Source organism: Canariomyces notabilis, assembly GCF_033297395.1.
Source record: "Canariomyces notabilis strain CBS 508.74 unplaced genomic scaffold N656scaffold_8, whole genome shotgun sequence".
NCBI lineage: Eukaryota > Fungi > Ascomycota > Sordariomycetes > Sordariales > Chaetomiaceae > Canariomyces > Canariomyces notabilis.
Window position 1 is genome coordinate 683,625 of NW_027041830.1, and position 24,534 is coordinate 708,158.

Below are 24,534 nucleotides of genomic sequence, written 5' to 3' on the forward strand. Positions count from 1 at the left end.
CCGACACGGCCGGGGGTGCTAAGTTGCTGGCGCCGGAGCCGGTGGACACCTGGGTTCCACGTGGAGCGCCAGTTACGGCAAGTTACGGCAGAAGCATCACGGTTGATATTCGTATTTTGTTGTTGATAACAGTTTCGCGGCAATGGCGGCTGGGTATTTGCTAGGAAGGCAAAGCAGGGAAACCATGGCGGAATTGCAGGTCCAACTCGGGGCCAGTTTATCATGAAGCTGCCGATCCCGATCTCTCGGGTTATCGGGTTACACGGGCGGTCCCGGAGTGGGGCAAGCGCTCAAACCTCTCGGCGGACGCCATCAGAGATGCGGTGTGTTGCGGTGAGTCCGGTGACCGATTTCGACCCCCTCGTTTGAGCTTTTTCGGTGTGGGGCAGTTTACGTTATCTGCGATAACGGCGCTGATAGGATACCGAACTTCCTCTTGAGTCAACGTTTATCACGCCTAGCCGCGGCTATCCACGGGCCAATTGACTTTCAACCCTGGATTCCGCTTTGCAAAGTCATAAGATTTTCTTGCTTTGACCTCCGGCTGGAGACAGCACTCGTGGCGCTTGCCATCGCGTTGTGTCGGGTCTATTGTGCGTCGTGTGCGCCATAATGAGATGCGTCAATTGGTCTGCCGGCGCTTCGTGGACAAGGAATCCACCAGTTTGGAACCTGAGACCAGATCTTTTCTTCACGGCACTTCGCGAGTCGCGACTTACTTCGCCCCTTGGCCCCGACTCCCCAATTCCACCCCTTCATGAGTCTGACCTGTTCCGGTTGGATTCGACAAACGAAAGCTACAGAAGGCTTCGATAATGATATTTTTGGCATTGAAATCCAAGATCTTGTTTGATCTTATCTAATCTACGTGGACCTTTTTGGATATCTCAGGTAGGGTCCTGCATTGTTGGTCCATGACAATGTTCCACCACTTTCCAGGTTCCTGCGCCCTCCCAACGACGAGGTGGACATTCCAGAGCCGTCCCAATTCGACTGCCTGATTGGTCACCTGCCACGACCGCGTGCCGAGTTCGCAATTCGCATTCATGAAAGGTTGACTCCATGTCTAGGGGTAGCCACATTAGTCACTTTTGAAGGACATTTATGTATTTAAGTACAGAACCAACTCGTGACCACCTTGACCCTTTCCCCTTCCTTTTCCGTCATTGTACTTCAAAGTTTGCTTCTTTTCTCCTTCGCCTTTCTTTGTAGGGTGTCTGGTGATCAATATCCGCCATCTATCTAGCCTTGACACTTCTGCAACAGACTTCAGCAGCAATGCGCTCCCTACAAGGACCCGTTGAGGACCTCGCCTCAACCGCTCTCGAGAACAAGATAGCCGAGCAGCCGGCCCTGAACAACGGCCATGCCAACGGCCACGCCAATGGCCACACCAACGGGACCACCACCACCACCACCCTCCAACCGCTCGATGCCTCCAAGCTCACCATCCGGCGCGCCGACCCCACCGCCCGCGAGGTTCCGGACGAGGACACCGCCTGCTCCGGTAACGAAACCATCTGCACCGACCACATGATCACCGTCACCTGGGACGCCTCGTCAGGGTGGTCCGCGCCCGAGCTCAAGCCCTACGGGCCCCTCAGCCTCATGCCGACGGCCTCGGTGCTGCACTACGCGACCGAATGCTTCGAAGGGCTGAAAGCGTACCGGGGCTACGACGGCAAGCTGCGGCTTTTCCGGCCCGACTGCAACGCGCGGCGGATGCTCATGTCGACGCTGCGCATCTCTCTCCCCGGGTTCGACCCGGCCGAGCTGGAGAAGCTCATCATGGCCCTCGTGGCCGTCGACGGCACAAAGTGGCTTCCCAAGTCCCGGCCCGGCAGCTACCTGTACCTACGCCCCGCCGTCATCGGCACCCAGCCCCAGCTGGGCGTGCAGGCGCCCAAGGAGGCCCTGCTCTTCATCACGGCCAGCTTCATGCCCCGCATGGACACACCTCCTGGGGGCATGAAGCTGCACACCAACCCGGAGGACATGGTCCGCGCCTGGGTGGGCGGTTTCGGCTACGCCAAAGTCGGCGCCAATTACGGGCCCAGCCTGCTCGCCACGGTGGAGGCCCGCGAGCGAGGATTCACCCAGATTCTGTGGCTTTACGGCCCCGAGGGGTACTGCACCGAGGCCGGGGCGAGTAACTTCTTTGTCGTTTGGCGGAGCAAGGAGGGCAGGCTGGAGCTGGTGACGGCGCCGTTGGATGACAAGCTCATCCTGGACGGCGTGACTAGGCGGAGCGTGGTGGAGCTGGCCAGGGAGAGGCTGGCGGGCGAGCTCGAGGTGGTGGAAAGGAGGTACACGATTGACGAGGTGCTCGAGGCGGATAGAGAGGGGAGGTTGGTGGAGGCTTTTGCGGCCGGTACAGCGGTACGTCAATCGTCTCCTTCTGTGATGGCTTTCGGGGGGAAATATTGCTGACAGTATCCGTCTCTAGTTCTTCATCTGCCCGGTCTCGCAGATCCGACATCGTGACACCGACGTGCACATCCCTATGGGTAAGGGCGAGATTGGCCAGTACACGGCCAAGATCAAGGGTTGGATATCAGACATCATGTACGGCAACGAGCAGCACCCTTGGGGCGTCGTTGTTGACGAGCAGTAAATGTTGCATTTCGAGGCGTTCTACTTGCATTGCATCGTATTTAGCGTTGTAGCGGAACGGCATCAACAAAAGTCATTTCGAGGGCATTCGGGAGGCTGGGTGGTGAGAGCATCTCGCGGATTAGCGGCGTGTTCGATTGCATAGATGCCTGTAGAGGTTGGTAGACTGTGCATATACAGCCACGAAGAGTTCTATTTGCGACATAGACCATAACCCTTATATGGCCTCGAAGAAATTCCACAATCAGGACTACGTATGCGGCCCCTCCAACCTATCTCTTACTCGGAAAAGAAAGCCAGATCTTAACAATGGAGGTAACAGATTGCATCGAAACGACTGAGCAAGCTTGCGGAGCAATGATCTCAACCACATACCCATCTCATATCCCGTCCCTGTCACGGCTCATCAATGGACTGAAAAAATGTGTGCAGATCAGGCAGCGTCGCTTTTCTGAAGTCCTGCACACCAATTAGTCGACCTGCACTCCATACACCACCCATCCAACTTACCTTTTCAATCATCTTCATCAATCCGACCGCCTCCTCTCCAAGGACAACAGCCTCCTCCTCAGCCTGGCCGATAACCCGCTCGACTACCTCCCTAAACCGCCGAATTATCTCCTCTTCCTCTCCACCTGTATCCTTCTCTCCCGAACCTCGGGCCAAGATCTCCTTCAAGGCACTCTTCACCTCCCCCTCGGCGATTGCCCACTCCTGCCAGAACACACTCAACTGCGTTTCAAACTCTTTGACCTGCGCCTCAGCGCGGGCAAGGAGTTCGCCCACGGTGTCCTGCTCGGTGCGAATGGTGCCATCTGCGCCGCGCTGCTGGGAGCGGATCGTGAACTTGTCGAGAGGCGTGGCGAGCTTCTTGACGTGGGCTTCTGTTTCGGCCAGAAAGGCCTCGTCGGGCGATGTGACGCTATCGGCTAGTTTCTTGGAAAGGAGGGAGTGCGCCCGTGACAGCTGGCTTGTGGCGTGTGTGTGCAGGGAGGAGGCGGTTTGCAGGTAGTGGTCTGTTTCTCACATGTTAGAGTGGGATGGTTTAGTTGGACAATAAAGCAGAACAGACCTTGGAGTTGGCGTATCAGTTCATCCGGGTCGGGAGAGGGCGAAAGGGTAGGCCGTTGCGTCTTGTTACTTGGTTCGCTGGTGTCGTTGGGCTTCAATGGCTTGTCCTGAAAGGCCGCTTCAATGCGTTTGAAGAAAGGGGCAACTGAGCGTTTCTTCTGATTTGGTTGTCGAGCCGGATTGCCAGGGACAGTGAATCTGGGCGACGTTCTCCTAGGTGGCTGCATGACACGGTCCCGAAAAGATTGGGTGGGCTGAGTCTTTGATTTTGAGCCGCCGGATGACGAGGAGGAACCAATGTTATCGTTACTACTGGGGTTTGTCATTCTCGGGGATGGGAGTTGCTTTGTCTTCCCACCGAGGGCAGCTTGGCCACGCAGACCACGCTGAGATCCACTGGACCGCAGCCTCTTGGACCATGGCACAGGCACCTGGTCAGAGGTATTGATGGAGTCCGGCGATGTGAAGCTCGGTTGGTATCCGTCGGGCGGCGGAGGAGGGTGGTTGGCCAGGTCACTCACGTCGTCGAGCGCCTCACGACGCTTATACGGATACCCCTTGAAGGCCTTAATTGGGTTAGCCGTGTTCATTTTGCGTTGTATGGCCAAAGCCCAGTTAATTGTAGAGCTCTGTCTTTAACAATGCCGTGGTGTAGGACTCTGCTGGGAGGCTAGGGATGGAATATGGATAAGGGGCAATGCGGATACCAGAGACTGTGTCGACTGTCGAGGGGAAACATCGTTTTCAACCATGAATCCAACTTAAGTTTGGAGCTGTGGGTATATCTGCCGACTCATTCATTTTATAAACTGGAGAAGGAAGTAACGACTGTCTAGGTAGGTAGGCAGTAGCTAACCGCTAGGTCAATTGAAACACCCGTCGGAGGGAAGGAGCGAATATACCGCCGAATATCAATAGAAATTTCTGCAAGTAATCCTTCTGACTTGACCTGCACGGTAGACGGAATGGGATATGCGAGAAGATTATGAGCAGAAGTGGAATTGCAAACGTCAGTACTGTCCTCCAAGACCTTCAGTGCCACGTTTTACCTTCGCGGTTCGTAGCTTCTATGACTTTGGTACATGTCGAGGGGCTTAGCTGAGTCCGCTTTGTTCAGCATGACCGAATATTGTCCAAGGCCCAGCCTGTCAACCCGGTCAGTAAAGAGAAACGGTTGTCGGGACATGAGCAGTGAGGACGCTGTCCATATCTCCAAAGAAGACTCCCGGCTCATGTGAGAAGACGTCAGAGTTAATGCCAGACTCCCCACGATACCGGACCAGAGCCGGCGCCCCAAGCGTCCACCGAATTTCGGCGCTGACGAAAACCTCGACCTGAGCCGACGGATCCAGCCGATTTTGGGGAAAGACTAAGCCATACTCTGTAGTCAAACATTCCGAGCTTCCTGAGAACCCGAGCTCTTGAAGACCCTCAAAAGCCGCCTGTTCAGTTTTTGCATCTGGTCTATACCCTTCAGGTCGGAAACACGAACCTTCCAGCCACCTTTGAATCCAAGCTTCAACTTCCGGCGGCATTGTCCCTAACTTTAACACAACAATATTCTCCAGAACCAGACATCCGTCCCTCACCTGCCCTCTCAACCGTTCCCCCCAACTTGACAACTTGATGATGGGTTTCAATTCGTCTTCCTCCTTGGGCCTCCATCGCATCCCCGCCCTCTCATCCCTGCCGGCGGAACTAAACACAAAGCTGTAGTCCCCTTTCCGCTCACACAGCGCCATGAACGCCTCACAAGGACTTTTCCGCTCCACCGCCCTCGCCGGCTCCGTCGAAATGGCGCCCATCATGGCATAAAAGTGATCATTCGGCCACGTCTGCGTGCGCACGTCCATGATGCTCATGACTTGCAGCGCCGACCTCTCCAGGTATCCCGCAACGGCGCAGTCGGCCATGAGATCCTCAAAGCCATTTAGCCGGGGATATCTCTTGCGGTTCTCGGGCGTGAGAAGGGAGAGGGCGTGTCCCAGACTTGAAAAGAAGCGCATGCTATCCACGAGGACGCCCGGTGGGCTGTCGGCGCAAGTGATGGCCAGCCGGTGGGCGTTGACGGCTTCTTGGTACGTCCAAGCGCGCGTGACCCAGTCCTCTGCCTCGAGGATGTCGAGATGGGCTCGAGGAAGCGGGGATGACGAGCGTCTGACTTGCTCCAGCACGGGGAGCGCTTGTGGGGTGAGTACCACGATCACCTCGGCCGCGCGTGAGTAGATGAAGCCCATGCTCTCGAGAGTTGCCGAGCGGAGGTCCGGCTGGGAGGGAGGCGGTACGCATAAGGCGTCAATCCAGATTTTGCGGCATGTCGGCCGCTGAGCGATGGTGGTGACTAGGACAGGGAGAGTTCGGTCCGAGACCACGTACGGTGGGTGGATGGGGCTTGGGGAACGACCGCGTCCCCAGGAGTACGAAACACAGATGAAGTCACTCTGTTCGCTGGATGAGAAATCAAGCGATACGTCTTGCTCCAGGAGACCCCATCCCATGCCATTGATCTGCAAGCATTGGTCCTTGGATGCACAATCCGGGCTGACGACGAATAGTTTCATCTCTAACACAATAACTGTTGTAATAAAGCAGGATAACGCTCAACGCGGAACAGTATCTTGGTCTTCTCATCACAAGGAGGTTCTAAATTCTCGACTTGCCTGCATTATATATGGGCCTTGACAGTCGCAAGGCTCGCTGCCTTGCCGACAAGAAGGGTATAGCATGGTTACACTGCGTCCGGCTCACTGCAGTTAACATGAATGGCCCCTCACGACGGTTTAAGGGAGAGTACCACGTACACATCACGACCTCTTCAAACTTGAAACCCAAGGAGCGGAAAAGGGGGAAGCAGTATCGCCGGCTATCGACAAGGGCCCTCCACATTCGAACTCTGGGCTCAGCGACTTGTCTCGGGTTAGGCATGTCCAAGGAGTCGGCGAAGCTCTAAAAGCTACCAGGTACGAAACCTGTTTTGTGGAGAACTTGGACACGATTATAAATGCTATTCAGGTTCCTCCGTCCGCTAGCAATCCTACTTACAAACTACACATGTCCAACCGTTCGGCTGGTATCATATCCGACTACCTCGATACTAATATATCCTACGAAATAAGCACCGCGCTCGTGAAGCCCTTGGGATTACCAAAAGTATCATTTCTTCCAGTACCGTTCTTCAGGTAACAGTACTCGCCCTCTGCGACATATCAGCATCCGGATCAGGGGCCTGGAAATCTTCAAAATCAGAAGAGACAAAGCCTTGCGCAACCTACCTGCTTTGACGATGGCAACGCTTTTACAAAGACCGGTTCTGGGAACGCCCTTGGCTTCATTGATTTGGTACTGGCGGTTGTAGTAGGCGCACACCGTGATGCAGTCTTCCAGGCTCGGCACGTACATTTTGAGGATGTCGTAAATGCCGGGGTTCCCGTACTCCGCGCCAGACGGGTAGTTGGTGTTGCAGAGTTGCACAAATATCTGGTCTGAAAATATACCGTCAGATTGGATGGCAATGAGCTTGCCTGATGCGTCACTTGGCGTGTAGAAGGTACCGTTGATGTTGGGGCATCCGGCATCCCGGGGCGCCGGGGAGGCGGCTCCGGCGATTGCTGTCAGCGACGATGCTGCTGTCGGTGTCGATCTTGTTACTGTTCCGGTACCCGAAGTCACTGCCGGGGTCTCTGTGGTCTCTGCGCCAGTTGTTCCCGCCGACCTGCACGACGAAGTGTCAAAGATTGCGGGCTTCTGGGCAACACTAACGGCATCAGCCTTACCTAGACGAGTCGTCTTGGTCTCTGTTTCGCCCCGAGGCTGCTAGGCCACCACCAATTCCGCCTCCGATCGCACCCGCAAGGACAAGGACCAAGGAGATGGTGATTACCCAAAATGTTCGCACGGATAGGCCCAAGATCTCCTTTCCGGGGACTCGGGACGATTCATTCTTTTCCAGCTGGCCGTACTGTTGTTGCTGCTGGTGTTGCCAGCTACTTTGGGGAGCAGGCCGATCCTTCCCAACCGGCTCGATTGCAGCATCTGGAACGATTTCAAGATTCGAATGATCGCTTGCCGTGGCAGGATACTTGAAGTAGTTGGTCTCCGATGCGGCGCCGGCCATGTTGCAAAGCCGTGAGCCAGCTGCTTCAGGGGAAAAAGGCACTTGGAGAACGGGGAGGCCTACTAGTATACTATTTACCTGGTCGTACGCCGGGGACGGGATCCTGCACGGCTTTCAAGGGGTGCAGCCGACGTAAGCTGACGCTCGTTAATAATAAGGGGCTACAAACAACCTGATACCCATTGAAATATGGTAGGGTTACCTTACCCAGCTACGCCGCCAGTATGCCCACTCAGCTCACATGCCGAGCCGCCTCGAACTTATATTTAAGTATGACAATGGCCCGGGGCGTTTCAACCTTCGCGGGGTCCGGGGGCCCAGGAACCGGGCCATGGCCTTGGGTAGCTTATACACTGCAGACGGCATCTATGCGAAGGTTCAAAAACCACATGTATCCTACCATTAATCTTAACGTAGAAGCATTAGATCCCTCACGATGCCGCCTTACCCCTTGACTCAAAGGGTAATGCCAGAACCAGACTCAGGCAGCAATGATCAATGCGCCGCTGGTATACATAGGCGCAGCGGGACAACACGGTGGGCAAGGCTGGACTGGCCAAGACAGGGGGGGTGATCAACCGGCTGGTGTTGGGCGCTTAAAGCGGGATATTAGTACTGATCGAGCGGCTACAGGCCAAGGAGCCGGTATGGCACTTGCTGCATTCTGGACCCTGTCAGGGGGGATCTCTCTTTTGTATATAAGGTATGTAGTCTCTTGGTCTCCTGAGCCCCTTTTCTTCCCGGCGTTTTGTCACCTCGAGGCACAACATCACTACTTAATGTACTTACTATATTTTTGATGATCCCGTTCCTCCCTGTGTTTCAAACATGAATGGTACTCAATACTGGATTTACTTAGGTACAGTACAGTACCTGAGTACCATAGGAACTCTCCTGTGCGGCCTGGTCTAGAATTCGTCTCATGATCTCCACACAGACATGCGGTGGACTTATAGTTTGTCACCAAAGTCCATGCGCTGTCTTTTCAGGTCCAACTCGGGTATCCACGCGCCAAAAAAACGTACAGGTGATGTTCGCGATACTGAGCGATGCTGAGATGGTGTTGTCACTCCATTTCTGATACGCGGAGCAGATACTCATCAGCATCAAAGAGGTGTGTGTATGATGGCATCTGTTCAAATATGTAGAACATCTCAAGGGAAGTCAAGAATCACATAAGTAAACGTCGCGTCATAAGTACCTTACTAAAAGCTACGCCCAGAACTGGTCACGATATCATTAGTCAAGCATCTACTGAGCCGATAACAGCCTCGTCCCTCCAACTTACTTCTGCTGGAGGACGCCGAGGACATCCCCAGATATATATAGGAACGAAGTGATGTCCCAGAGTTCAAGCGGTTGCAGAAAGTCTCCCACCCGCTCCAGTCACACATCGGTACCACTACTAGAAACTACTTTCCAAGCTCACATCTTCATATCCTTCAGTGCAGCCGATTATCATGTCACTACCACCAATCTCTCATAGTATTGAAGTCCACGGCTCCGCGGCACGAACCGAAGAAGGAACGCTGAAGGCCACGCCAAAGGGCTTTGGGACTGTGCTTACACCAGAAGGCGACCCCCCTACAAGGGAGGAACGCTGGGACTGGGTGCATCTTCCCCTTACTCTGAACACGCGAGCCTCCAACCATGCCACCAAGAAAATCATCCCAGTGGATTTCACAGTTCGATTCGCAAAGGGCGCAAAGGCGCAAATCGATGGGGTGCATTTGTACCAGGCCAACGACCTCTTTCACCGACACCTTACTCCCTTCTCTGGAACAAGTATCCATGACGACCGCGGTTCCATCATACCCGAGGACAAAAGGGTAGATGTGAACAATGGAATGGGGATCACGTTGAAAGTGACTATACAGGGTGGCAGTGCCAACGATCCGGACCGCTGGCTTACAGTCTCCTCAGCAGCTATGAAGTTTGCCGAGGTTGATCGCCGTCCGAGCCCTCCGAGCCCATGAACATGGTGCCGACAGTGATTTTGAGGTTGGCCTGTTGTCTTTCAAACATCACCGAGTATTCAAGTATTGAGGTGATACGTGGTTTGTGGATGCGGGATCGGATAAGATTGGGGCCTACTGTATTCATGTGAATATGGACTTAGTGACCTAGCTAGCTCCAAGTTGGGAAATACTACTAAATGTCTTTGTTGGCTTATGGGTTACTACTTTAGTAGCAATGTTCTACTGAAGGTCTAGTCTCCTTGAACCAGCTTATGCCTCTCAGATAGTCAGAGGGAATCAGCCATCAGGCCACACCAGACAGAGGATGCTCAGGGATTTCCATAAAATGGTATCATTCAAGGCTAGGAAATGCTAACATTGCCCGAGTTCTGCGTGCCAGGAATCCCTGACAAGCTCAAATGATCAACGCCATAAACCCAATAACCCTAGCCTGCTCCCCGTCGGTCCCCGCCCCAGACTCAAGCCCCCTTCATACGGCCCTCAGCTGAAAACAGCCCTCTGACCTTCTCCCGGAGCGCCTCCCAACGCGCGCCCTACGCCGTCGTCGTGGCTGTTGCGTCAGCCTTTTGTTTCCCAGGCAGGCTCAAGCCAGTACCCTTCCTCTCCTTCAAGGCTTTCTCCCACCTCTCCTTGTCACCAACTGGCAACCCGTGCCCATCCAGCCCCAGCACCTCCATAATTTCGGGAATCTCGGCATGGTCCCGCGTGTTCTTCATGCGGTGGCACCAGGTAACAATCTTGTCCTCGCCCTCGTCGTCCTCAAACTTGCCGTCCAGACTGGACTGGCTACCCCTCTGCCGGTCCTCCTCGCCCTTACCCATCAAGGTCATGCTAACCACCTGCTTCCTCATGCTCTCCACAGCCGTCGGGCTAATAGCGCCGCCATCCCCGTCCCCATCCCCCTCCCGCTCATTCCCATTCCCTTTACGACGAGCCGCTGCGCCGAGTTTCGGTGGCGGCTCAAACAAAAACTCACCACCAATCTGCCTCTGATCGCCGCCCTTGAGCGCCAAGCCGCGCGGGGTCTGCTTGAGCACCTGCACGACCGAGTGCAGGCTGCTGACGAGCAGGTGCTGCTTGGTGTAGGCCGGGCGGGAGCCCAGCGCCAGGGTGCGCACCATGCCCAGCTCGTCGTACAGGCGCCGGGTCGGGTCCGCGTAGATGGGGAAGGGACACCCCGTGGCGGCCGCGTACATGTCGATCAGCGCCGGGTCGCCGCACCCGACCACGGCGATGAAGGTTGGGTTGGGCAGGGCGAGCAGTGAAGATGGGGTTATTGAGGAGCTTGACAGGGCGCGCAGGTATTCTTGGCAGTTCTAACACAACACGGCACCGGGTTGGGGATTTATTTAGCAGGGGTAGAAAGCGGAAGGGAGCGGGGAAAGACTTACGCCGCAGTAGAAATGCCGGACAAAGATGATTAGCACTCGGCGGGCGACGTGCCTACCGGTGTAGAGACTGCGGAAGGTATGGGATTTGCCGTGGCGGTCGAGAACGAGGTATTTGTCGATCCTGCGGAGGGTTTCGGGGGTGGGAAGCTCGTGGTTGCTGTCGACTGAGCCGTCAAAGTCGACGGGGTTGAAGTCCTCGTCATCGGGCTGAATGGTAGAGCCATCTGTCACTGATACTGGGGCCGAAGCTGAGGCGCTAGGCTGCGTCGTTGTCGTCGTCGCCGTCGGCTGCTCGGCGGAGTTGGTGGTGGACTCTGTTGTCCCCGACCGAGGCGGGGCTGTCTCCGGCGCCGGCTTGGCGTCCGGGCTGATTCCATCCTGGGGATTGCTAGTCTCTGGTAATGCCATTGCTGTCGATATAAAGACAACGTGGAAATGAAATACCGGCCACCAATAAGTCGAAAATACTGAGGAAATTGGGAATAACGTGCAGAGGGCAAAATCGAGCTGAAGAGCGAGTTGCTCAATGTTCAGCTCCCTGGTCTCGGCAACTGCGGATGGCTGCGGTAACTGCAGGTGCAGTAGTGCGTTTGCACGTCTGTGGCAGTGCGAATGATGTCAGTTTCAGGTACAGTATCGTAGCGATAGTCCACCGCTTTGGGAAGTCAAGGTGAACTACGATGTACGTAAGGTATGTGCCTGCTCAAGATTTGGCAGGCAAAGACGAGGTAAGAGGTATGGGACGTTTTTGAATGCTCAATTCAGAACCCACAGAATCCAAATACCCATTCACATGGCTCGCAACTCCAGATGATTCCGCATGACGTTAAATAAGCGCTGCAACTTTTGCCGCGCGTTCGAGAACGACGCCAAGAAACGGCCATAGACGTTTCACCTTACCCACGCAACCATCCATATCTGGATCACAGTGGTCGTTCCAACTTCGAAGCGCCTAGGTGGGTATCGTAGCTTTCTAACTACCTAGCCAACAGGCCTTTCACGATTGTGATTGCTCTACAAAAGAGGCAGTGTTCACACTCGATCATGAATGAATACCTGGCACTTTGAATGAATGATAATAAATGAATGAATGTCTTCGCTGTCTCTCTCTGGGCTACCTACAATTTTCTTGTCAAGCAACTCCCTCAGGAACGAGTGGCTTGAGAGCGGCTGCAGACACGGGAGCCACGAAGTTGGCTAGTCTTGACTCCCGGTCAATCGAATAGAAAGATCTGCTCGTTCTAGAATGAGTGACTTCCGTGGCATCATCCCCCCATCTCGGCCGCTAAAACCGCCGTTGGACGAATTAAGCGCGGGGTGGAGGCCCCCTCCAATCGAACCAAAGGCGGTCCACCGGCCTTCTACACTGCCCTCCTCACCTCCTCCGCATTCCCTTCCTCCTCCCCGTAACACTGCCATGTTGAACAAAACACCTTAATAATTCTGCGCAACATTTACGGTCCCCAACCCCTGCCCAGCGGGCCGAGAGAGCACTAGGCCGCTGCCGGAACGACAGGAGGGATGACCGGACAAGAGTGCGGTATGTACATACCGGTATGCGGAGGATAACGCAGGAGGGAGTAGTCTGCTGGTTGACCGGGTGGCGCTACTGGCGAGCAGCTCCCCAGGTCTTCTAGGCCTGTGAATCCTCCTCCCGAGGCCGCAAGGCCAAGAGATTGCAGCCATCGACTGAATCGTGGGCTCGACGTATGTCCGGGGCGCAAGGGCAGGCAGGTAACGGCCGCACCGTGTTTGGATACTGGATACAATGCCAGTTCCCACCCTTGAAGGTTTGCAGGGAAACAAAGCGAACAGAGAATTTTCGCTGCTCTTCGGATTCTCAGTCGAAGCCTGATCCAATTTGACTAGCAAAAGCAGTGCTAACGCTCTTCTCATCGTCGTCAAACCGTCGTCCGTATCCGTTGCCGACACCCATACGACCGCCGCTCTCGACATACTGCTTGAGGCGGTCGCTCTGGCTGTAAGATGTCGGCCGAACTGAGCCGACCGCCTCGCTAAGGCCGGCTCCGAGACTAGCGCCTCCTTGGCCTACGCCCTTGCCGCCAATGACGCTAGCACTCGCGTCCGTAAACTCGCTGTTGGCGACGCTCTCGCCCGCGATGCTCTCGGTGGCACGGCTACGGCCTTTTGTGCCGGGGCGACCGCCCACATTCGTGCCAGGCAAGCCGGGCCACTGATCAGGGTTGAAGTTGGAGAACATGTGCGGGTAGGCCGAGCTCAATCCGGCCCCGCCCAAGGCGGAACTGTGGATGGATGAAACGTCGTCAGGGATATACGAGACCATCGAGCCCGTCTCGTAGTCCCGTACCGAGCCGTTCATGTTGCCATAACGGTTGCTGGGGTAGCCGGCGGCGACATGTTGATTCTGCTGAGAGTAGCGCGGGGGGCGAAAGCTCGTTTTGGGCTTGCTGAATTGCAAGAGTGACGTCTGCAGGTTTGTCAGAGGGCCTTCAACGAGGCAGTTTCGATCCTTGAAGTGAACAAGAAGGTGGTGCCAGAGCTCGTGCTTGGAGAGGACCTTGGGGTTCCCAATAATCACCAAGCCGTACTTCGCTCGGGTAAGCGCGACGTTGAGACGGCGAGGGTCCGACAAGAAGCCGATGCCTTGGTTATCGTTCGAGCGGACGCAGGAGAGAACAATGAAATCCTTCTCCCGTCCCTGGAACGCATCCACGGAAGCTACCTCGACTTCCTTGTAGCTTTCCTTCTTGAACGTTCCAGTGTTTTGCATCGTGCTAACAATGTAGCTACGCTGGCCTTCGTACGGTGTAATGACACCGATATCGCTTGGCTTCACGCCCGCTTTGAAGAAGCGCGTAACAATCTTTTCGACGTTGGAGGCCTCGGTGCGGTTGAGGTAGGATGTACCAGATGCCGAGATCTCCTCAGTGCCTAGATTCGACCAGAACATCATGGGCATCTCAGCTACCGGCCAAGGAAAGTCCACATCTTTTCGGAGCCGCTCGCTCACGGTTACGCCGTTCTGCAGCGATCCTTCGTAGAACATGTTCGATGGGAACTGCGAGAGGCATGGGTGCATACGGTATTGCACATTGAGCCGGATCGGTGTCAAGTTCAGCTTGACCAACCTCTCAAAGAGAGATTGATTCAAGCCCGCCTTGGCTGCTTTCTTGTTCATGATGACAGGACCGAGCTGCTTGTGGTCGCCAACCAGGACCACCTGTTTACATCCGAGAACAAGAGGTATCATGCACTCTGGCTCGGCCGACTGCGTAGACTCGTCGATCAACACGTTCCGGAACTTCATTTTGGAAAGCCTCGGGTCGCCGGCTCCGACGCAGGTGCAGCACACGACATCGGCGTTGTTGAGGATTTCACGCTCAGCAGCACGCGTCAGCTGCTTGAACTTTTTCTCATCCTGTGACGACAGCTCGCCCTGGTCTGCCTTGAGTTGAGCAAGCTTGTTGAGCTCGGTATTGCTATCGTTCATGCGGACCTGCTCATGCAGAGCCAGGAAGCTAACTGAGGATTCGACATCCTCGCGCGACTTGGCCGTCAAACGGACGACCTTCAAGCCGGTGCGGTGAACCCGCTCGCACAGCTGGTCTACAGCAACGTTGGACGGGGCACAGACTAGTACCTGACTGTTATTCATCTTGGCGAGATGGTATATGATGGTGGCAGAAGTGACCGTCTTGCCGGTGCCTGGCGGCCCCTGAATCAGGCTGAGCGGAGTCGATAGCACTGTCTTGATGGCTGTGATCTGGCTATGGTTCAATTCTGGCAGACCCGGGACGTGAAACTTCTTAGGCATCTGCGTCTTCATCGGGGCAACCGCCACTTCGTGGCCGAGGAGCTTGTGGAAAATGTAACCCGAGACGCTGAGCTCGTCAACCGCAAACGTCTTCATGGCGAACTGCATACGGTCGTACGAGGTGGCCTTCCAAACGTAGTCGGCCGAGAAGTTCGTGGTGCACTCGGTCGGCACTGACTTGTCGTTACCGGATTTTCGCAACTCCAACGTGACCTCGTCCGACTGGTTGTTGGGAATCTTGATCACATAGCCCACGCCTTCCCACGGAGGGCGGAGATCACCCTTGTATTTTAGTCGCATTTCGTCGCCCACGGCCAACTTGACGTCGCCCGACTCAATCTTTGGCAGAATGAAACTGGCCAGGTGCTTGTTGTTCAGCCCAAAATCCCAACGCACGTGCAGGTTGTCTTCGGACTGCGCCTCCTTGAGCTTCTTGTCGTAATCCGACTCCATTTTGACTAGGGGCCCAAAGATATTCTGGTAGTGGTACGGGTCGTCGTACTTGAGCAGGACGGGATGCGGGTCATCGTCGGCGCCAGCACCCTTTTCGAGGTCGGCAACAGTGGCGCCTGGAGTTTCCTTCCACATTTCCTCGAGTTTTGCAATCATGGGCGGCGTCAGGTGCCTGGCTCGAAGCTGCTCAGCGTCCGTCGGGGGTTGGACAAGCCAATTCAAAAAAGATCGGTCCTCAATAAGGGGTTGCCATCTCGTGATATCCCAGCTCATATCCTTGGATGATGTGTTGGCGGCGCAAGGCTGACGGCAAAGGAGGACGACCACAGTATCGGATTTAGCTGGAATAAAACCAAGCATGAAAACGTTCTTGGTCCCGCAGTTGTAGCATTCCAGGACGGTATCCCCGAGAGACGACTGTGGATGGAGCTGGACCTCCTTGTGTCGCGCCCGCACCAGATGGTTGACTATGTGGGAAGAGCTGGCGTTGCCCCGAGCGCTACAGAACCACTTGCTACACGCGAGACACTTGACAACACTGGCTGGCGAGTGGATGCCGCAGTACCTGTGAATATCAATTAGCAGGTGTCCCGGCATTGCGGGCTTAGTTCAATATCACTCACGCGCAAGCGTGGGCAGGCAGCTCCTTCTCCTCTTCTGGGGCATTCAACTTTAAAGCTTTCATGCCCTCGACAGGAACGCTAGCCAAGCTCTCCTCGTCATCGTCGTCAAAGACCTCGGTCTCATTGTCGTCGTCATCCTGGCGGCGTCTGGCATTGCCTAACCCTGTCCGAGCACCACGAGCGCTGTAAGCGTCGTACAGTAAGTTCTCGTCCGGGTCAATGGTTGACAGTTCGTCAGAGCCTCCAGCCTTAATGGCAGCGGCTGAGTCGGAAACGAGGTGGTTCCCGAGGTGGGTGAAAGCGGCATCCATGCTGTGCGTGTTGGAGAATGGACAACGGTTGTCTAGACAAGATCAGATGGTTAGTGGCGCGGCAACCCAGGCCCAAATTGCATTGCATCGCATCGACACGACATGAAATGTACATGAAGTCAAGAGAACGGGAATGATGACGTGCCCAGGTATGAGAGGGCTCACCTTGAGTCGGTCACCGCTGTCGAGAGTATCTGTAGATTCGAGCCGCCCGGAACTGCGGCTTTGTCGCAGTGAGTAGCCTGGGAAAGAGACAGGAGTAGTGTTGGGAAAGAACGGTCACATTATCGCTAGTAGCAGTCGGAGTACTGCAGGTTCGCAAAAGATTGCGAATACGTGCTTGTTGTAGGTCTCAGGTTTTGCGGCCGCTGTCGTTTGCGATTTTTGGTGACGGATCGGTGGAAATGGACGCAGCACTGAGCACTTTCGGCCCTCACCTCAGCGCAACACCAGAGTCGCCGACGAAAGTGGAAAGTGGCGGAGATGTACCGTGCCCGGCGGGCGAAAAAAGTTCGGCGCTGTGTGCTCCACCAAACCTTGCTCAACAGGTGAGCCCCGCTAGCGCTGAGCCCCCACACCTCAGCGCCCCGGCCTCACTACACAAGTGGAGTACAGCTCGGCTGCAACTCAAATTCCCGGCCTTATCTTATCTCCCGCCTGTAATTCAGCCTTGCAGGCGAATTTTCCGACTATGTTAAGTTTAACCATACCTTGCTTAACAGCTTCCAGGGTCTCACGGTCAATAGCACTACCGAGCTATCTTGACGTTCACTTTGCTGGGAGAAAAGATGATTGTATGCCATCTCTGCCCATTATTACAGGCATTGAGTTTACTGACGATCATCAGCGCAAACAAGCTCGCCAGAGGAGGGACTACCTCTACCGCCGAGCCCTGCTCTTGCGCGATGCCGAAGTCAGTGAAAAGCGAGCGAAACTGAGGGCCGCCCTGGCCTCGGGAAAGCCGTTAGATCCAGAGATCGCAAACGACAAGCAACTGCGAAAAGACTACGACTACGATGTCTCCCGAGATATCACTCAAGGCGACGCTGCGGATATAGACGACGAGTATTCGGAACTGTCGGGCGTTGTAGGTACGTATGCTCCAATCGCCCCTTACGGTGCCTGACTACGGTTACTGACTCTGCTCGCTCTAGATCCAAGAGTTCTGGTTACAACGTCACGAGATCCCAGTTCCAGGTTAATGTCCTTCTCCAAGGAGATTAGATTACTCTTCCCTACTGCCATCCGTCTCAATCGAGGAAACCTCGTGCTTCCAGAGTTAGTACGGTCGGCTCAGAGCGAGCGACTCAGTGACATTGTTCTCCTTCACGAACACCGGTTTGTCATCCCCATATTGAGCACGTCTGGTAAAGGCTCATAGTCTCTAACTCTGGCATTAGTGGCACACCAACAGCTATCACCGTCAGGTAAGTACCTTGGTTCGGCCAATTCATGAGAAATCTCTGACACTTTTGCAGCCATTTTCCTCACGGACCAACGCTCATGGCCTCGCTACATAATGTAGTGTTGCGCGCAGACATCCCCCGGTCGATCAAGGGGACAGTCAGTGAGAGTTACCCTCATCTAATATTTGAGAACTTCAAGACACCGCTCGGCCTCCGGGTAGTCAAGATCCTGAAGCATCTGTTCCCTCCCCGAGACCCTGCCGCCAGCAAGACAGCAGGCAACCGGGTCATTACATTCCTAAACCAGGATGATTGCATAGAAGTCCGTCACCACGTCTATGTCCGGACGAGCTATAACTCAGTTGAGCTGAGCGAGGTCGGGCCTCGCTTTACAATGCGGCCTTTCTCTATCACCATGGGCACCCTCGAAAATAAGGATGCCGACTTGGAATGGCATTTAAGCCAGTACACGCGCACAGGCAGGAAGAAGAACTACTTCTGAGAACTTCGCTATCTGTGGCAGACTGTATCAGTTGCATCGCCTGGGGCAGCCATGAATTGGCTGCTTATTGGCAGTATCTCCATCCGCTAAGCGGCACGAAACACCATACGGAAGGGAGGTTAACACCCACCAGAAGCCACGTCGAAACATCGAGTGCAGGCCCGAGGAGGAACGACCATTAAGTATCACATCAGATACGAGTTGTCAGAGTTGCATCAAGCGCGCAGCACCTGTCGGGTGGAGGTGATGGCAAAAGCCAAGTCGAGGCTCAGGTTGTTCCGGGGCATGTTCCTTGTGTTGGTGGTAAGCTACAGGGAAGGAGATGATGGCGAAAGCAAATTGAACGTGGAAGATGGCGCATGCGAGCAGGATCATATACTCGCTGCCAGTAATGGCTTATGGCTCGAAACAAACTGGGGATTGCTGCTTTGAGCCGAGCTAGGAGTCTTCAACTCATGAGGAAGAAAATGGGGAATAAACCCAGCTACGATACGCAATCCGTCAAATTGTCTTGGCATGATGTAGAATGCGTCGCTGATGAAGCCCACGCAAGCCGAGGCTGAGGCGGGCCCTGCAGGAGGGAGGAGACAGCCTGAGTGGACTGAGTGGAGAGAAAGCTGCAGATCCGCACCCCAGCCTCGTTCAGTGACGCCATCCCATCCCGCTCATCGTTGGCAACCTACACGTACAAGCACCAGCCGCAGTTGGGGGAGCTTTCACAGCCTTTCAGTGATGCAAGGACGTCGATTCCCATGACTGGCAGGACTTGACTATGTACTGTACGGTACACTCGACAAGGTTCCAGGTTGTGTACTCCCTGATTGGACTTCTCCAAGGCCTCTCGGGACTGCACCGTTTCCATGCCTTGCTTTACGAAGGTCAACGTTTGCTGAGCTGGCTGGACGAGTCTCTGTCCGACACACAGGGCAGGCTGTGATTTGTGAGACTACTACAAAGGTATCCGTAATTGTACCTATGTGACCGAAATTGTACCTATATGTGGCAGACCGATACGGATAGACCGTTGCTTGTTTGCACGCTTCCCAGTAAAGTCCACCAGGGCACACAGCTCGAAGCAGACCGCCGGATCATAATCTATGGTGGTGGACCAGAGGAAACAAGGTTAATAATTGACTGACAGGTCGCTGGCTTGAGCTTTGCGGACCGTTCAGGTCATCTGAGGCCCTTGCGGGCGCCAAGCACGCTAACTGACGCCCCTAGAGTAGCGTTAGGTAACCAGCCACAATCGCGTCACTCTCCAATGATCAGCACCACCTAGCAAGGTACAGAACTGCGAACACCAGACGGAGGATCCGGTTGCAAATTTCCCAACCTGCGCTTCTTCGCTCCTGCTAACGCGATTCTTACTTCGTTTGTCCATAGACAACGGAACAATTACTAAGTGCGACTGCGACGACCTCGAGACTTCTTGCATTCAGTGTCTTAACTTCTAGACAGTCATGTCCTACAATCCCTACAACCAGGGGCCCTCAGCCGAGTCCGGCTACGGTTATGGCCAGCCAGTGAGTATATTCCGAGTCGCCTTCGGTGTGCCGAGCCTCAGACAAATGCCCGTCCTCGGCGGGAGCAATCAGCTTTGCCGCGCATCGGGAACAATGCGTCTGCGTGAAGTCAATTGGATCCGACAAACTGACTCGGACCCCTCGGCAGGAGCAGCATGAGATGCAGCCGTACGGGCAGCCGTACGGACAGCCATACGGCCAGCACCAACAGCAATATGGGCAGCAAGGCCAATACTCGTCTTACCAACCGCAGAGAGACCAATACGGGTCGCCTTACGCGCAGCAACAGGAGTCACATGGCGCTCAGCAACAGCAGCAGGCGCCGGGCGGAAGCGTCCTTTCACAGACCGAGTTTCTGCAGCGGGTATCCGCCATACGCAAAGACATAGAGGGCCTCAAGACGAGCATCCAGAACGTTGCAACGCTGCACCAGGCCGCGCTTGCCAGCAGCGACAGCTCGGCGCAGCACCAGCTGGACGATCTGGTGCAGGCAACGCAGATTAAGAACACGTCTATCCGGAGCCAGATCCAGACGCTCAAGGCCGACACGGAGCGCACCAGGGACGGCACCTTTGCCATCAAGAAGCGCCAGTTTGAAAGCCTCAACGACGACTTCAAGGACGCCATCCAGAAGTTCCTGCAAGAGGAGCAACTGTACAGGGAGCGCTACCGCGAGCAGATCGCCCGGCAGTACCGCATCGTCAACCCGGACGCCTCCGAGGAGGAGGTTCGGCAAGCGGCCGACGCCGACTGGGGTGATGAGGGCATTTTTCAGACTGCGGTAAGTTTAACCTTCCTTACCGCACTACCCCCCCGTTCTGTCATCTCGGTACAAAAAAGATGGCAAATGAAAATCATACTAATCGTATAAAAAATAGCTACGCACCAACCGTTCGGGCCACGCGAACGCGGTGCTGGGCAACGTGCGGGCGCGGCACAATGACATGCTCAAGATTGAAAAGTCCATCACGGAGCTGCTCGAGCTGCTGCAGGTGCTCAACACGCTCATTGTCGAGCAGGGCGTCGTCATCGAGGACGTGGCCCAAAAGGCCGAGCAGACGCACGACAACCTGGGCACCGCAAACACCCAGATCACCCAGGCCGTCCACCACGCCCGCCGCAGCCGCCGCCTCAAGTGGTGGTGCTTCGGCATCGCCGTCCTCATCGCCATCGTCATTGCCCTCGGCGTCGGGCTCGGCCTCACCCTGACGCGCAACACGACGCAGAATGCTACCGGTGGTGGTGGTGGTGGTGGCGGTACGCAATGAATTGGGTTGGATTGAGTCCGCTGTGAAGGACCAATGGAAGGGGAGAGAGGAAGGGGGTTTCAATGGTGAGGAAGGAGCCGGTGGTTTATGACGACGTGATTTGTCTCCTCTATTTTCTCTTCACCGCTTGCACTCTCATTCTTTACAGGCGGCTGTCTACACAAGTCCCGTTTTCAGGCCGCGACATACCTGCAAACGAATGCAGTGGCAGCGCAGTCCATTTCACGCCCGTTGCTTACAAACTTCGGGCCATAATATGCATGACTTAAGGGTCTGGGGAAGGGGGTCGTTTGGGGATACAAAGTGTTTGGGCGCAAATGTACCGGATGTACGGATCTCCATGTAGTCTATGGACTCAGATATGACTGATACAGGCCGATATTCAGTACTCGGCATCCACATTCATGAAATTGATCTTGGTGACGGCATGAGCTCTAAAAAGCACCTATTTTCCTTGTCTTGAGCATCTCAAGCAGGCATTCTTAAGAGTTTTCTATTTATCACGATAACTGAGTCCAGTTCAGACCAAGAAGGTTAACATGCCAGCCGGAGTTAGAGCGAACGGACAGGGTGCGACTTGAGGGAAGTACAGTACTATTAGCCACTTGTATACAATACAGGCGCAGGACGCCTCAGTCTAGGATACCTGCGCAGATGTTATCCTTCCACATGACCCTGTCAATGCGAAAAAACTAGCCTAGCCCTTCGTCGAGGACCCGTTACACCGTCATAGAAGGTTCGCTCCTTACGAACCACCCATCTTCTCTACATGTTAGCGAGAAGAAAATCCCAAAGTCCCGCAAGACAAATTAGAACCAAATCTGTGCTGGCTCGGCAGCCCTCGCCGCGTATCTTTCATTTTACACGCCAACCCGGCGGCGCATTCGCCTCAATGGATGGCTGAGTTGGCTCTGCTCGCCCTTTCTCTCCGCGGTTACAACCGTTTACCGCATCATCCCTGGGCCCATGGCCTGCAACCTCCTCGCAAGGTCGGGGTACTTCTCCTGCACCTGAATCTGGGTTCTCGTAGCTTCGGCGTATTGGAGAACATTCACCAGTTCTCCTTCGGTCCTAGCTAGTTCGGCGGCCCGCTCAAAGTACTTGACGGCCTCGGCAACCTTGCCCTGCTGTAGGAGTAGCTGGGCCATGGTAGCTACAGCAATGTCGCACTCCGGGTCAACTACACGCTACGTCAGTATCTTGAACCAGTGTGATATATTACCGGAAATCAGGATCGCCTTACTAATGAGGGCCTTCTCGCAGAGCTTCTCTGCTTCTGAAGCGTCGCTCTTCCACTGGAAGAGAGCAAGAGATTTGTTAATGAGGGGAAGGACGTTCATGCAGGTTGGCTTGGTTTCCCTCTCCAGCTCGATGGCTCGGTCGAACTTCTCAATAGCCTCCTGGTACTTGCCCTGGTCCAGGAGTAGCTCGGCGTAGTAGTTGTAGACGTCGGGAGACTTCTCAAAATTCTTCATGCACCGGCGGAAGGTGGCCATGGAGGAAGCAATCGAGCCCATCTTGTACTGGGTCACACCAAGCTGGATGTGGGAGAAGATGAAATCGCGGTCCAAGTCGATCGACTTTTGGTAGTCCTTCTGGGCCTCTGCAAACTCGCCCTTAATGAAATGCAATTGCGCACGGTGGTAGTAGATGTCAGGGTCCTCGGCGTTCTTGGCGACAGCCACCTTGAAGTCCTCTTCAGCCTTTTCAGGTGAGCCTAGTCGCGGTTAGTAACCAAGAGGCCTGCCTTAGGATGAAGCAGTTCTTACCAAGTTCAAGGTTCATGCTCGCCCTCTTGATGTAGCTCTGTGTCATATCAGGGTCGAGCTCGATGCTCTTAGACAGGTCCGCTAAGGCCTCTTCGTGCTTGCCCTTAAGGCAGTTGAAGGTGCCGCGGAGGTTATACGCGTAGGCCTCATGCTCGCCGAGACCGCCCAGCTCCAAAGCCTTCTCAAAAGCCTCAGCAGCCTCCTCGTACCCGGGTCCGGTCTTGCTCTCCAAGGCTTTGAGACCCTTTTGCAACTGGCCTTTCCCGGTTTCCTCTGAAAGCTCTTCCGAATCCTCCAGGCCGGCCGGCCGAGGCTTGGCTCTGAAACTCTGGAGGTAGTTCCCGACGAACGTGGAACTCGGGAGCTTGGCGGGCTTCGTTTTCAACACGTCTTTGGCTTTCGTCTCGGCGGATTTCTTAAGCAAGCGCTCCAAGCCCTGTGCGGTCTGCTCGTTCTTGAACCCGTCGAGAATACAGCTCACGGTGAGGTCGAGGAGCGCGTCGCGATCCTGGCCTAAGTGCTCGTAGGCGTTCGCGCGGCGATTGAGCGCTTTGACGTACTCAGGATTGAGATTGAGAGCCGCAGTGCTATCCTCGACTCCCTTTTCCCACTTGCTGAGTGCGTTGTAGCATGCGGCCCTGTTTGAGAAGTAGACGGGGTCCGGTTTGCAGAGAATAGCCTTCGAGTAAAGATCGATAGCTTTCTCCAGGTCCTTCGCATTGTACGCTTTGTTGCCGGCCTCCTTCAACTTGGCAGCATACTCTTTCCGTTGAAGCGCGGACAGACGTTCGACTGTTGTTTCGTCAATCTCAGGTAGCTCGTCGGCAGCTTCGACAGCGGCAGCCTTGGGAGCCGAAGTGGCGGGCTCGGCTGGGCTTGTCGATGTGGTAGCCTTCTCAGCATCTCCTTCTCTCTCGGCTTGTTTCCGTTTCCGCCTCTCTTTTTTGCTGAGCTTGGGTGTTGTGTCCTTCGATTCCTAGGCGGGACCGACGTCAGTCTCGTGCTGCCCAGTGCTAGGCAGCGCCGATTTGAGAAAGGAATACTCACGGAACTGGGACTGCTCCGGATGTAATAGACCGCACCGGCGCCCGTGACGACAATAGCAACGCCAGCAATAGTGTACACGATTGCCTTGTTTTCTGATACCCAGGTCGAGATGCGATCCCACAGCGAGGAATCAGGCGACACGGGTGTCGAAGCGGCCCCGGCGGGACCCGCGGGCATCGGAGGAGGCATAGCTTTGTTAATTAGTGAGAAATGACAATTGGAATTAGAACAAAGAAAGAATGGTGATGCAGATGCGAAGGAAGGGGATCATGCACTGAGCCGACGCGATCTCGGCGAGGTTTGATGATGCTAGTGTGCACGCAGAGCTCTTGGGTGCGGGTAGTTGCTGAACCCAGCTGGAGCTTGCGAAACAAAAAAAATCGAGTCTTGACGCGCCCAATTGCAGCGACGTAAGATGGTGGATCCCTTGAGCACGCGGTTTTTCCGAGGCGCCCTGTTCCCTGATCCAAAACCTGGTCTGTTCGTAAAGTTCCACTACACGTGTATGAAGTAACTTAAGGTAAGCCAAGGTGAAGGAAAAGTCACACATTGAGATTCGCCCGTTTCGACGAAAGCCAGGTGACAACCTCTCAGCGGTGATATCCACCTAACATGGGGAGTAACCAACTGGAACACAGGCATTATGGAAGCTAGAGCAGGTTATTGCT

At 54.9% G+C, this 24,534-nt stretch overlaps 8 protein-coding genes across 8 annotated transcripts; 4 read left to right on the top strand and 4 right to left on the bottom strand.

Moving 5' to 3' along the window:
• Positions 1 to 1,278: 1,278 nt before the first annotated feature.
• Positions 1,279 to 2,614, top strand: N656DRAFT_707374 (branched-chain amino acid aminotransferase II; the record flags this gene model as incomplete). The annotated part of the gene is made up of 2 exons (XM_064811428.1): positions 1,279 to 2,379; positions 2,447 to 2,614. 2 exons carry the CDS (start codon positions 1,279 to 1,281, stop codon positions 2,612 to 2,614), a joined length of 1,269 nt encoding a protein of 422 aa, XP_064671137.1.
• Positions 2,615 to 2,851: 237 nt separating this feature from the next.
• Positions 2,852 to 6,606, bottom strand: N656DRAFT_844475 (uncharacterized protein). Its single transcript, XM_064819147.1, has 5 exons — positions 6,486 to 6,606; positions 5,274 to 6,417; positions 3,686 to 4,250; positions 3,124 to 3,629; positions 2,852 to 3,072 (listed from the first exon to the last, which is right to left on the bottom strand). The coding sequence occupies exons 2-5, from the start codon at positions 6,243 to 6,245 to the stop codon at positions 3,010 to 3,012; spliced, it is 2,106 nt and encodes a 701-aa protein (XP_064671138.1). The 5' UTR covers positions 6,246 to 6,417; positions 6,486 to 6,606; the 3' UTR covers positions 2,852 to 3,009.
• On the bottom strand, positions 6,319 to 7,910 carry N656DRAFT_628874 (uncharacterized protein). The gene is made up of 5 exons (XM_064810359.1): positions 7,458 to 7,910; positions 7,236 to 7,396; positions 6,957 to 7,166; positions 6,486 to 6,880; positions 6,319 to 6,417 (listed from the first exon to the last, which is right to left on the bottom strand). Exons 1-4 carry the CDS (start codon positions 7,796 to 7,798, stop codon positions 6,789 to 6,791), a joined length of 804 nt encoding a protein of 267 aa, XP_064671139.1. The 5' UTR covers positions 7,799 to 7,910; the 3' UTR covers positions 6,319 to 6,417; positions 6,486 to 6,788.
• A 1,348-nt stretch (positions 7,911 to 9,258) lies between these two features.
• On the top strand, positions 9,259 to 9,774 carry N656DRAFT_797436 (uncharacterized protein; the record flags this gene model as incomplete). The annotated part of the gene is made up of 1 exon (XM_064817637.1): positions 9,259 to 9,774. One exon carries the CDS (start codon positions 9,259 to 9,261, stop codon positions 9,772 to 9,774), a length of 516 nt encoding a protein of 171 aa, XP_064671140.1.
• Positions 9,775 to 10,086: 312 nt separating this feature from the next.
• N656DRAFT_828635 (uncharacterized protein) lies at positions 10,087 to 11,940 on the bottom strand. Its single transcript, XM_064818547.1, has 2 exons — positions 11,169 to 11,940; positions 10,087 to 11,093 (listed from the first exon to the last, which is right to left on the bottom strand). The coding sequence occupies exons 1-2, from the start codon at positions 11,574 to 11,576 to the stop codon at positions 10,311 to 10,313; spliced, it is 1,191 nt and encodes a 396-aa protein (XP_064671141.1). The 5' UTR covers positions 11,577 to 11,940; the 3' UTR covers positions 10,087 to 10,310.
• A 5,199-nt stretch (positions 11,941 to 17,139) lies between these two features.
• N656DRAFT_797439 (Brix-domain-containing protein) lies at positions 17,140 to 18,259 on the top strand (the record flags this gene model as incomplete). Its single annotated transcript, XM_064817638.1, has 5 exons — positions 17,140 to 17,145; positions 17,199 to 17,442; positions 17,506 to 17,689; positions 17,752 to 17,778; positions 17,830 to 18,259. The coding sequence occupies 5 exons, from the start codon at positions 17,140 to 17,142 to the stop codon at positions 18,257 to 18,259; spliced, it is 891 nt and encodes a 296-aa protein (XP_064671142.1).
• Positions 18,260 to 19,550: 1,291 nt separating this feature from the next.
• Positions 19,551 to 21,518, top strand: N656DRAFT_778365 (t-SNARE). The gene is made up of 3 exons (XM_064814994.1): positions 19,551 to 19,782; positions 19,931 to 20,563; positions 20,661 to 21,518. The coding sequence occupies exons 1-3, from the start codon at positions 19,720 to 19,722 to the stop codon at positions 21,048 to 21,050; spliced, it is 1,086 nt and encodes a 361-aa protein (XP_064671143.1). The 5' UTR covers positions 19,551 to 19,719; the 3' UTR covers positions 21,051 to 21,518.
• Positions 21,519 to 24,534, bottom strand: N656DRAFT_778366 (mitochondrial precursor protein). The gene is made up of 4 exons (XM_064814995.1): positions 23,867 to 24,534; positions 22,820 to 23,795; positions 22,294 to 22,767; positions 21,519 to 22,230 (listed from the first exon to the last, which is right to left on the bottom strand). Exons 1-4 carry the CDS (start codon positions 24,053 to 24,055, stop codon positions 21,995 to 21,997), a joined length of 1,875 nt encoding a protein of 624 aa, XP_064671144.1. The 5' UTR covers positions 24,056 to 24,534; the 3' UTR covers positions 21,519 to 21,994.